The 11,623-nt window shown below is 41.5% G+C and overlaps 2 protein-coding genes across 2 annotated transcripts; one reads left to right on the forward strand and one right to left on the reverse strand.

Annotated features, from left to right (window-relative positions):
• Positions 1-770: 770 nt before the first annotated feature.
• On the reverse strand, positions 771-3,361 carry cfap210 (cilia and flagella associated protein 210). The gene is made up of 8 exons (XM_030080190.1): positions 3,136-3,361; positions 2,839-3,012; positions 2,544-2,749; positions 2,258-2,414; positions 2,020-2,159; positions 1,645-1,849; positions 1,239-1,403; positions 771-1,148 (listed from the first exon to the last, which is right to left on the reverse strand). The coding sequence occupies exons 1-8, from the start codon at positions 3,316-3,318 to the stop codon at positions 792-794; spliced, it is 1,587 nt and encodes a 528-aa protein (XP_029936050.1). The 5' UTR covers positions 3,319-3,361; the 3' UTR covers positions 771-791.
• Positions 3,362-4,627: 1,266 nt separating this feature from the next.
• phgdh (phosphoglycerate dehydrogenase) lies at positions 4,628-11,369 on the forward strand. The gene is made up of 12 exons (XM_030081518.1): positions 4,628-5,048; positions 5,691-5,842; positions 5,942-6,007; positions 6,104-6,158; positions 6,334-6,432; positions 6,539-6,671; positions 6,801-6,949; positions 7,125-7,277; positions 9,142-9,280; positions 9,732-9,859; positions 9,941-10,163; positions 11,000-11,369. Exons 1-12 carry the CDS (start codon positions 4,911-4,913, stop codon positions 11,152-11,154), a joined length of 1,590 nt encoding a protein of 529 aa, XP_029937378.1. The 5' UTR covers positions 4,628-4,910; the 3' UTR covers positions 11,155-11,369.
• Positions 11,370-11,623: the final 254 nt, after the last annotated feature.

Below are 11,623 nucleotides of genomic sequence, written 5' to 3' on the forward strand. Positions count from 1 at the left end.
AGGGTTGGCTTTGGAGTAACCACTTGCTGAAAAGTTCTCTAAAAACAGTGACTGTGACAGTGACATAATTTTTTTACTGTTTTGTAGTAAAAGTCAAAACTCTAAGCAAAAAATGTCCTGCTAAAAACATACAGTCATTCAAACTTAAATTGGCAAATTTGTGGAATATAGCCGGCCTAATTTGAAGTCAGACTTCTGTGGCTTGAAGCAAAATCAGATGAGGGTGACATACACTATGTGGACAAAAGTATTGTGACACCTACACGTTACACCTACAGGAACTTTTATGACATCCCATTCTAAATTTGTAGGCATTAAAATGGAGTCGGTCTCCCCTTTGCAGCGAGAACAGCTTCCACTCTTCTGGGTAGGCTTTCTTTAAGATTTTAGAGTGCGTCTATGGCAGTTTTTGTCCATTCATCCTGCAGAGCTTTTGTGAGGTCAGACACTGATGTTGGACCAGAGGGCCTGGCTCTCAATCTGTTCTAGTTGATCCCAAAGGTGTTGGATGGGGTTGAGGTCAAGGGTCTGTGCTGGCCAGTCAAGTTCTTCCACTCCAAACTCACCCAGCCATGCCTTTATGGAGCTGCATTGTGCACCGGGGCACAGTCATGCTAGAACAGAAAAGTTATTTGCCCAAACTGTTCCTGTTGGAAGCAGAGAATTACATCATACATCATGATCAGATCTGATTTATTTAGACATGAAATTCAAATTCATTTTTATTGTTTTTTTTTTCTTTATTTCACATTGCACTGTTATGCCACATACTGATTTTGCCACATCGTATCCTATTCCCACACAAATCCAAGTCGCTTCTTGGAGTATTCAATATCGACGGCCTCAAGATGCTCTTTAATGTCCTGGCTTCTGGCAGTGACATATCTGGCCATCTCAGCACCAGTGTGGTCTTGAACTAAGTAGCGAGGCCTCACTCCACCAAAAATGGGACCAGACCCTCCTCCAAGTCCTTCCCTAGCAGCTTTGCGGAGGGGACAGACATTTCGTTGAGCGTCTGCTGCTGCGTTGATTACGTGCTTTGTGTACTGTTGGAATTGTTTCTCCTCTTGTTCAATAAGTTCTTCGTTCTTGGCTTCAAACTCTTGTTCCATTTTTTTCAGCTGCTGCCGTCTGGCGTTTCTTTCAGCCTACATAGGAAAGACGGAAGATAAATGTCAAACAAGCTTGTCATTTATTTCGATGATTGCATATGTTCGGCGAACAGTGTAAACAGTCACCATTTGATTTGCATTGAAATCCTGTAAGAGTATGGCATCCTCTCTCATTTTTTGAGCCTTCAGCTGTTGCTTCTCCAAAAATATTCGGTCCGCCTCTCTCTTGGCCTGCAGCATGGCCTGGGCGTTCTCATGTGCCATCTTCTCCCTCTGCTCCTTCTCCTGTCTCTGATGAAACACAGCGAGTGTCACAGGTGGATGAACACACTGATAGCTACTGCTGGATCAAAACCATACAACTCCAAAAGTCAACTTTTTGCAGGACTTGAGAGAAACTTGGGTTTAGAATGGCTTTCATGGACCAGTTGGAACACATAATATATTTGAGTTTGACTATGAAATGGGATAACAAGGTTTTCATCACAATATCATGTTTGAAATGTTCATGCAACATCTGAGAGAGTGTTACCATGGATTCTCTATGTGCAGCAATAGACCTCAGCATAGCCGCCCTCTCCTCCTCCTTGTCCCTCTGCTGCTGTGCCTCCTTTGCTTCTCGCTCAGCCGCTGCTCTGGCCGTTCCGTCCTTGTCCCCATCCTCCTCGTCGATAACCTGGTCCTTCAGTGTGGCTGTTAGTTTGTCCATTAACCTATCCCTCTGCATCTGGGCCTCTCTAAAGAATAAACAGTAGAGTAAATAATAATTATGATACCTGTGATTCGTAGTAGTTTTTGAGATTTTCAGCATGAAAGAGCGTCCTGATGCTAATGTGGGCATTGCTGCGCTGTGGCTTTGGTGAAGCTCTTCAAGTTTCAGGCGGTTTACTGATTCCCAAGGACTTACCTATGCAGCTCTGTCTCTTTCTCTTTCCTCAACTTCATCATTTTTTGCTTTGCAGTGAGATAAAGTTGTCTTCGCTCCTCCTCCACCTCCTGCTTTTGTGCATCCAGTTTTCTCATGATGTCCTTGGTGGAGATATGGTCCTGCAAGTGCATAGAATATGTAAGTGCACTGTTGTGTCAGAGGAAAAAACAAAAAACACAAATTCTGACGACCCTTGCCTCAAAGGCTCCCTTGCTACCTTCCAAACTTGCATGTTGTTCCTCCTCTGCTCTCCTTTTTTTTCTTTCTCCATTGTTTGCTCTGCCAGATACATTTCTTGGAGGTGCAGGATTTCCTCTCCCTCTTTCTTCTTCTTTAGTTTATCTCGCTCTCTTGCCTGTTCAGTTTCCCTCATTCTGAAGAAAGGAAATCTTTAGCAATCAACCATTTTCCTTACTCCTTACTAGGTGTATTTGTGAGCCATAACATTTCTTGTAACTGATTTAACTGCGGCCTCTGTAAAGCTATTTATGTGCGAGGCTTACTGCTTTTTGAGATCCTCTGCAAGATCCTGCCTCTCCAGCTGTTTCTGAAGAGCTTTCTGCTGCTCCTGTTGCAAAGCTTCATCCTCTCTGGACATCATCATGGTGATAAATTGTTTGTCCAAATCTTTAGATGCACTTTGTATTCTCTTCTTCAGCTCAATTTGTGCCTCCCTCTCCTTCAGGACTTCGGTCATTAAGAGTGCACCCTGTGGAAGTGGTACAATCATGTAATTACCCCAAACAACACATAGCATGTACAAGTGTAAAAATATGTCACTTCCAAAATAATACGAACATGAAATGCTTTGACACGGTCAGTGTGATAAAACTGTTGAGCCGTGGCTTTTGTGATGGCTTCCTTGCGCTTTTCAGCCTGATATTTGGCCTCCTCTATATCAAGTAATTTCTTCTGCTCCTCTTCTTTCTGTTCCCGAATCTTCTTCGCCTCCAGCATCTTTTGCCTTTGCCCCTTTGATAAATATGGTAAGCATATGGTGTTAGACTTTTGCTTTACAGCAGTAGGCTATATTGTGCTCCTTGCAACTTTACCAGAGCATTTATCTTATAAGAAAAGTACATAATAAAAACTTACAGCTTTGGTGTTGGGCCAGCATTTCACCTCTTCTTGTGATTTCAAATGCAAGGCCTTTCTTTGTTGTGCTGCCTCTCTGATGCTCTGCCCATGGCGATTAACCTGATTTGATTGATCTTGAATCCTCTGCCACTCAGCACGGGACAAGACAGTGACTTGTCGAAGATCTGCTGGTTGCATCATTGTGTTGGCTTCTTCATCTGAGGACACTACAGACAGAAACAGCAGAAAGCAAACATACTGCAGGTAAACAAAACACTAGATACACCAGGACCCCCTAATGCTGGTGACACAAAGAAAGTTATGTTTTGTGAATTAGGAATATTATCACCCTCATTTTTTCTGGGACATGTTGGTAATTTGTTTTTCATTCAATTTTAAAGAATATTTGATTCGCACAAGTGCTGAGTTTTTGCTCATGAGAATAACAGGGGGTGTATGCAATGAACACTGACTTGTGTAATGTATCATCACTGGCCTCTTGCTTCCAGGATTTCAGTAATGAAGAGTTGTCTTATAAATAAATGTAGGTAAGTAGGTTAGCCAAATTATTCTTGTTTGCTTTGCCCTTACCTTTCTTATTGGATCCTCTCTGTCGGCCAGACTGCACCACGGATGCTGCCATGCGGAGAGACTCGCTATTGCCCTCCAGTTGTCTGAATTAAACTTAACCGGAGCACTATGAAAAATCTGGCTGTATCATGGCAAGGCTAGTCTATCCTGTGAGTTACCGCTTGTATGTAGATACTTTAAAGAAATAACTGACCACATACAGCAAACGGATGTCAACATTTGTTATTGTGTCTCCGAGCAACGCCTGAACCAATCAGAGCCCGTTCCGCTGCTCACCAATAGATGGCCCCATTTCGTAAAACCCAATTAAAATACTGGGCTACAATCTTTTCCTTTCTTATCTTATCTTTTCTTTGTTTTTGTTTTTTTTTTACAGGTCCAAACCCTCTATTAAAACTTTCGGAGCTACACTAAATTCACCAAAACATGTCACACTATGTCTTATAAGTAGCTGCTTTACTTGAAAACTATGCCGACATAATGAGGCTTTTCGTGTTCACAGTTTGATGACAAAAGTTACATTTGGTTTATCACTGAACTCCCAGCCTGCATTCATGCATGCATTCATTCATTCATTCATCCACTTCAGGACTATACTGTACTTAGTTTCAAAATGTTCACAATTAGATTTGAAGCAATTCCAGTAGTGTATGCGTGTCACATTACTGAGCCAGTGATGCAAATCACAAAAGCGTCCGTGTGTCATGTGGCAGCCTAATTGAGTCAGGTGATGGACTGTGTCTGCTGAATTAAGACTACCAAGGGATTTGCTTGGTGAGACCTCTTCCGACTCATATAATGTGTGTGCAGACAGGCGTAAAGAGGAGCAAAACCTATTCACGCCTCTTTTGGTTTTAAATCTCCAGTAGGCCTATCACTGCAGTTCATTCGAGTAATATTATAAAGTTAATTTGTTGTGCTGAATACTAGGCTACAGCAACTACAGTGCCTATCCTAAAATTTATCTGAGGCTTGCTCAAAATCAATTTTTTTTCTTTAAGCAATCACATCTACGTCAGACCAGGAGATGCATGAGGAGGCGGGTTCACTCTGAAAGGGGCTGTGTCTGTCCGAGATAACCATTCAAAAGCAGCAGAGGGAAAGCAACTTGCTGTGTCCATCAATTTACGAAGGCATCACCCATTTAATAGAAAGTGCCCACACCAGGCAAGCTACCCGGCGGAGGAAAAAAAAACTGCAAGATGGCCCCGGTTTCCATCAAAAGTGTTTTAATTAGTGAAAGTGTCGATCCTTGCTGCAAGAAGATTCTTGAGGAAAATGGAATCCGAGTCACGGAAAAGCCAAATATGAAAAAGGATGATTTGATTGCGGAGATAAAGGTATGGTGGCCCGATCGCTTCCACATGCACTGGAGCTCTTATTCAGTGTGCGTAACATGTTCCTGCATGTAGACGGTGTATCTCTTAGTAAGTCCAAGTTTTTTCTCGCTTTTGTTAGCATTGTCTTTAAGCACTTGTGGCTTACAGCTGCAGTTGTTTGAAAACAACACAGAGTATTGAGCTGCAGGAGATTGAATTGTTTGGCACATTAAATTTAGTGTAAGGTTTATTAACTGTGATTTTAGACCCACGAGCCATGCTTTCACCCAACCAGTTTGACAACGTGTTCCTGGTTGAGATGTGAAAATGAATTGTTGGGTTAGTACCGCCCCTTGTGAATATGATGCAACTGCATCCCTGACTTGCCAACTTCTCCCATCATTTTGCGTGGGCCATATGCAACATATTAAAGAAGAAAACGCATGCAGACGTGCAGCAAATGCTCTGTGCCTGCACCCGAAGCTATTTGCCTTTGCACAAAGTCATTGTCAAATTTGAAATTATTTAATTCTAGGGCTATGGTGCACTAATACTCAAGCAGTTTTGATGGGTGGTAGCCTCTCTACAAGTGTACAGTTAAGGCAACTACAGCTGTCTTGCACTATATTCAAAGCTAACTGTTAAGTATAATTTTACCCTTAGGACTATGATGGCCTTGTGGTTAGATCTGCAACCAAGGTGACAGCCGATGTCATCAATGCTGCAAGTAATCTCAAAATCGTTGGAAGAGCAGGGACTGGTGTGGACAATGTGGATGTGGACGCTGCCACTAAGAAGGGCATTATTGTCATGAAGTAAGTATGCAATCTATAGTACACAACCACATGCTCGATGTCCTTAGTCCTTTGGTCTTGAGCATCACAGTGTACATTAATGTAAACTGTTTGTTCCAGCACACCAAGCGGCAACACCATCAGTGCTGCAGAGCTGACATGTGCCCTGTTGATGAGCCTCTCAAGGTAAGATGATTACATGCTTTTTGCACAGCAGTTGGCAACAACATAGTTTTCACATTCCACTTTGTACTCAGAATAAAAACTGGATTTTGTTTTCAGACATGTACCTCAAGCTGTGATGTCTATGAAAGCGGGCAACTGGGATCGCAAAAAGGCAAGCAAGGAATTTTGGGTTGCCCCATATGAATGAGTGTGTTTGCAGTTGGCATACAAAGCAATTATTGTTGCATGGTCTGCCCCATTGTTCATCCAGTCATCACTAATCAGATGTGAGGTTTGAATCCCTGCAGGTTTGAAACTTCTTAGGCCTCTTGTCTGTAATTTTGCAGTTCATGGGTGCAGAGCTGTATGGCAAAACCCTTGGAATACTTGGACTTGGGAGAATAGGGAAGGAAGTAGCCACCAGAATGCAGTCATTTGGCATGAAGGTATGTGACAAGATCACAAGGTTGAGCACAGACATTTTTTTACAAGTGACTGCACTGTAAAATGAAAGAGTTATAGAAATATGGTAAAAAAAAATTTCTCTCTCAGACTATTGGCTACGATCCAATTACTCCACCTGAGGTGTCAGCCAGCTGGGGAGTGGAGCAGATGTCTCTTGATCAGCTTTGGCCCCAGTGTGACTATATTACTGTCCACACTCCTCTGATGCCCTCCACTGCTGGTGAGGTTTACTGAGGTTGTCCTGGCTGGAGAGCAATACTATTGAAATACAAACAGATTACATGACAAACAAATATGTACCTTAAATCATATTTGGAAATTTATTTTCAAATGTTCTCATTTATCCAAGGTCTACTTAATGATGAAAGTTTTGCTAAGTGCAAGAAAGGAGTAAAGGTTGTGAACTGTGCACGTGGGGGCATCATCGATGAGGCTGCTCTCCTCCGGGCTTTGGAGTCTGGACAGTGTGGAGGGGCGGGCCTTGATGTCTTTGTTGAGGCAAGAGTACTCAAACTACAGACCACAGACACACAAATAATATACTTCATATAACTAAACCATCTAATTTTACAGTTTAATACAGTTTTTTCATATTGTGTCCTTTGCTCACTGTTCAGTATTAACAATGAAGATGCCGTGGCAGAGATCTCACTTTGTGTGATGTTTCCTACAGGAGCCACCTAAGAACCGCTCCCTGGTGGATCATCCCAATGTGATCAGCTGTCCTCACCTGGGAGCCAGTACCAAAGAGGCACAGGCGCGTTGCGGTCAGGACATTGCCCTGCAGATTGTGGACATGGTGAAGGGCAAGAGCCTGGTTGGAGCAGTGAGTTCTGCTTAATAGACTTAAACCTAAACAGTGGCTTACCAGAAACTGAATTTTCAAATTTGAATCAGTTTTTTATGTTTTTTTACTGAAAAAAAAACAAACAAAAAAAAAACTCAAAACATGCTAATTACAGTGGCTTTGCATACATGGGAAAAATTATGTTATCACATTCAGAGAATACATACATGGAACCTAGGCTTATAGGAGTGAGGTCTTGCCACTTCAGGATGCAATCACAAAGCCAAAATTTATATATAATATATGTGATTTGTCGTACTTCTTTGGCTATATGTATATTTTTAATTTCTTGACATTATGCTCTGTAATCAGGCAAAGTTGTGCACATATTGCAACAGTGAACTGAAGCTCCTTTTTTAAACTTGCTTTTTAAACTGAATATAAAACAGAGGTACACTGTAAGAATTTATTTTCTATGAATTTTTAACCTTTAAGTGCATCACCACATTAGATCCTTACCATTCTACCAATGAAGCCCCCCAGTTGAACAGGGTAACTTGAAGCAAATAGTCACAGAAAACGAGAGTTAATTCATGCAAATAAAAAGATAAAGACTGCTTCACATCTGTGAGTCACTAAAATCTCACATTCTTCATCTCCCTGTAAAACCCTCTACCAGCCCGGTTTGCTAACCACTTCACCTCAGACTACTTTCAGTTTTGTTTCAGTGAGGAACACATGTCTAATTTGGTTCATGTCATGATGGCCGCACTCAAAATGACAGCCGTGCTGGAAGATGCACAGGAGAAAATAACCAAATCTTCTCAAGTAAAGACTGTAAATGTGAGGGCTAATGAATGGAGGGCTAGTGTGGATACTGATATTTATTATATTATACCCCCCTAGGTGCAATATCTTCAAAAAGTAGTGCCGTTCACTTTGTTGTTCACACTACACCAGGTGATTCACTGGTGAGCAAACACACAGTCACAGAGGAGGAGCTACGCAGTAAAATAACCTGGGGTAACCTGTGTGCCTACATACTCCTGGAACACAATTACTAATCTGCGGGCTAAATTATTACATGATGGTGCATGTTTGAATGCATCTGCCGTTACACTAGGTTCTGCCTGGGAAAACATTTTGCCCTGAGTTCATGTTGCAATCATTTGTTATTAGAATGATTCAGTTAAGAGTGCATGCCTAAAATGAGGTGCTAACCATCAGTTTAAAGTTATATTAAGTATAGGAAGTCTGCACGCTTCTCTCCATAGAAAGTATGCCATTTATTTAGATTTATTTAGATCACCAACATGTTTCATCAAGGCGTCATGACATGGCAAACTGCTGAAACATGTTGGTGATCTCAATAAATGACATGCTTCATGCAGAATAAGCATTCATCCATCCAATACTTAACGGCATAGCAATCATAAAATACTGAAGTACCCAGGCTATTCCTGGAACTGATTGTCTGACCAAACTTGTTCCCATGTCTGCCAGCATAAGAAATTTGAGTTGGAAATATGAATTTACTGGAGTTTAATGGAGAGAACAGTGGAGGGGATTGACATTGGAGAAATTTGGGATAGTTGAGGACTGTAACATTCTGCATGACTTGCAGAGGCGGGAGGGAGCACCCCATGTGGGCCTCAAACAACTGACTGTGTGGCCTTACAGATTCTTGTCAGCCTGGGGGAGGTCACTGTGGTTTTAATGGAGCTGGACAATTGCCAGGGGGAAACACAGCGGCTCAGTCTTGCCTAGCCTGAACTTGAAATGATAGGCAGACATCAGTGTGCCTGGATATGAGGAGGTCTGAGCGTGTACACTTGACCATGTGCTGTTTTTTTTTTTCTTTCTATTTTTAAAGCATTGCGTATTTGATCTTGTTAATGTACAGGTAAATGCACAGGTTTTGGCAAGCACTTTCTCCCAAGAATCTCATCAATGGATCAAGCTTGGAGAAGCCATTGGAGCTGTGCTGCAGTCATGCGCCACTTCTAAACAATCATTCAGCCAGGTCCAGATAACCACTCAAGGTAAAAAGTCTCCAATATTACAAAGTTGTAAAATTATTCTAATTCCCACTCACAACTATTCTGAGAGTTCTGACGGTCCAGTTCATTGTTGTCTAACCAATAAAATGGTTCCTAATTGGATGCCAAGACTGAAAGACAGCAGGGCTTTGAGTCCACAGACTGGGACTGAGAATCACTGATCTAACTAGTTTGCTTAGCCACTGACCTGGAAGCAAGAATGATAAAGGGATGTCATGTGATGGGAGGAAGGTCTTGTAATGTTGTGCTCTGGCTCCCTCTGGTGGGATGATTTTGAAACATGTTGCATTTACTATTAAAAAAAAAAGACATGTACATTTGCAAATATAGTAAAATCTGGGGGATGTAGTTTTTGTTATGCATATGCTGGTTGTCTAAAATGAACACTTTTCATTTTGAAATGTTTCACTCTGTGTTGTTTCCTGCAAACTAGGGGATTGTTTGAAGACTTCCACTGGTTACATGACTTCTGCCGTAATGGTTGGCCTGCTGAACTGTGAATCCATCGGCTGCCCCAACCTTGTCAGTGTGCTGACCCTTGCCAAGGAGCGTGGAATTATGGTACTTATTTTGGCAATCCCACATGACAATGACTGTGTCCTAAGGAAATAATCGCATAATACATGTGGACTGACTCTTTAGGTAAACCAAAACCACAGCCAGTTGGATGGGGCTGCACATGGCGTGTGTAAGGTGGAAATCTCGGCCAGTGGCTGCAACTACAAAGCCAGTGGTTCAATTCAAGCTGGTGTGCCTGTTCTGCTGGAGCTGAACGGCAGTGTGTTCAGACAGCCTGTCTCACTCACCGGCAACCTGCTGTTCTTTAAGGCCTCAGCCAGTCTTCAGCTCCTGCCCTCTGTGGCTGGTAAGAGAGTTCAGATTGTTACAATCACCCAGTAATGTCAAAGAAAATCCACACTAAAGCACTTAAGTACTGTTGAAACACAGCTCTTGGCCATTTCACTTTATTACCTCGGATAACTCAGTAGAAGTAGATGACATGATTTTACTTAAGGATATTTCCAGCATAATTAAATTGGTAGCAGAAACATTTTCAGTCACTTAAAACATCACAGGTCAGCCCTTCAAAATAAAAGAGCAATCCATCATTGAAGAGACAGTCATACCAATTTCCCAACCAAAAGTACCCTCTATAGTCTGTAATGCAATGCAGCAAAAAGACAGGCGTTTTCAGTAAGGAGTGTCAGTTTTACTTTTTGAAAAGAAGAAAAACAGCTTGTCTGATACAATGGCTATTACCTTCTCCACCGATTGTGCATGTATAACACACAGCTGGATGGAACAAGTCAAGGTACATCTGTGGGTACAGTAGAAATACATGAGAAAGGTTGAGAGAAACATCTGTTAAAAAAATGAGATCATCATAATTAAATTGCAAATTAATATTCAACTGTATACAAGCAGCTGAAGGGTGTTTTTTTTATTATTATTATTCTTTTCAAGAATTATACACCAGATTCATTTTGTTTAAAGCTGCTCGAGCATATTTTTTCATCTGAAGATCTAGAGTTTATTGCAGTTATTCCTTGCAACCATTTTAAGCCTTTCTTCTTTTTTTTTTTTTAGGTTTCATTTTTGGATGAAAGTTAGCATTGAGTTTGCATTCTCAAGACCAAATAGCAGTGTCCCTTGAATTTCTGTTCTTCATACCCATTATCTCTTTCATTGTTCTTTGTCTAGGAATGCTGGCCACAACTGGAGTGCACATTGAGTCGCTCAGTGCTCCTGCTGCCCAGGCTGGGGATCTGTGGTATTGCGTTGGGATGTCCTCTCTCCTCGGAGACCTTGGTGCCTTGAAGCCTCTGGTCAAGGAGGCAGCACAGCTCGCCATATAAATGAGCACAGCAGCATTTGCCGGGATAACATTCAGTATCTGAAACTCTAACCCCTCAAGATTGTGTTTTCTATCTTGGTCTTAGCATTTGAATACGTAACATTTTGCAACTTGTTTAGAAGTTGAATACTCGCTCACATTTTGATAACACTGTCTAGATGATTTACATGTTTTGTTTTGAGGCTAAACCTAAATTAAATGACTGATTTACTGACATGCGGTGTTCACTTTGTTCACTATCTTGCCTCATCTTCTGCCACAGTAGTTGTGTTTCTTTGTGTAATTTTTCTTAGGAATTCATTTTTTTTTAATTTCTGTAAAATGAGTGCAAACAGGTCATTTTGTTATGGCTCTGCAATGTTCTACTGGAATGTATATTGTGCACTGGTCTTAATCCTTGTTAGGATTAGGTAAAGCCTTGATAGCTGTGGAATTGGGTTCAAAATGCCATGGCAACGGGAGAAGACGAA

The sequence above is a fragment of the Myripristis murdjan genome, chromosome 21 (assembly GCF_902150065.1).
Source record: "Myripristis murdjan chromosome 21, fMyrMur1.1, whole genome shotgun sequence".
Lineage (NCBI taxonomy): Eukaryota > Metazoa > Chordata > Actinopteri > Holocentriformes > Holocentridae > Myripristis > Myripristis murdjan.

What these genes read in the sequence shown, in the direction of transcription:
- cfap210 (XM_030080190.1), bottom strand. Translation starts at nt 3,318, where the DNA reads ATGATGCAACCAGCAGATCTTCGACAAGTCACTGTCTTGTCCCGTGCT. An exon ending in ACAACATGCAAGTTTGGAAG is followed by an intron (nt 2,160 to 2,257) that starts GTAGCAAGGGAG and finishes ATGCACTTGCAG; the next exon opens with GACCATATCTCCACCAAGGA. An exon ending in CTGCACATAGAGAATCCATG is followed by an intron (nt 1,404 to 1,644) that starts GTAACACTCTCT and finishes GTGTTTCATCAG; the next exon opens with AGACAGGAGAAGGAGCAGAG.
- phgdh (XM_030081518.1), top strand. Translation starts at nt 4,911, where the DNA reads ATGGCCCCGGTTTCCATCAAAAGTGTTTTAATTAGTGAAAGTGTCGAT. An exon ending in CTGTTGATGAGCCTCTCAAG is followed by an intron (nt 6,008 to 6,103) that starts GTAAGATGATTA and finishes TTTTGTTTTCAG; the next exon opens with ACATGTACCTCAAGCTGTGA. An exon ending in GCAACTGGGATCGCAAAAAG is followed by an intron (nt 6,159 to 6,333) that starts GCAAGCAAGGAA and finishes GTAATTTTGCAG; the next exon opens with TTCATGGGTGCAGAGCTGTA.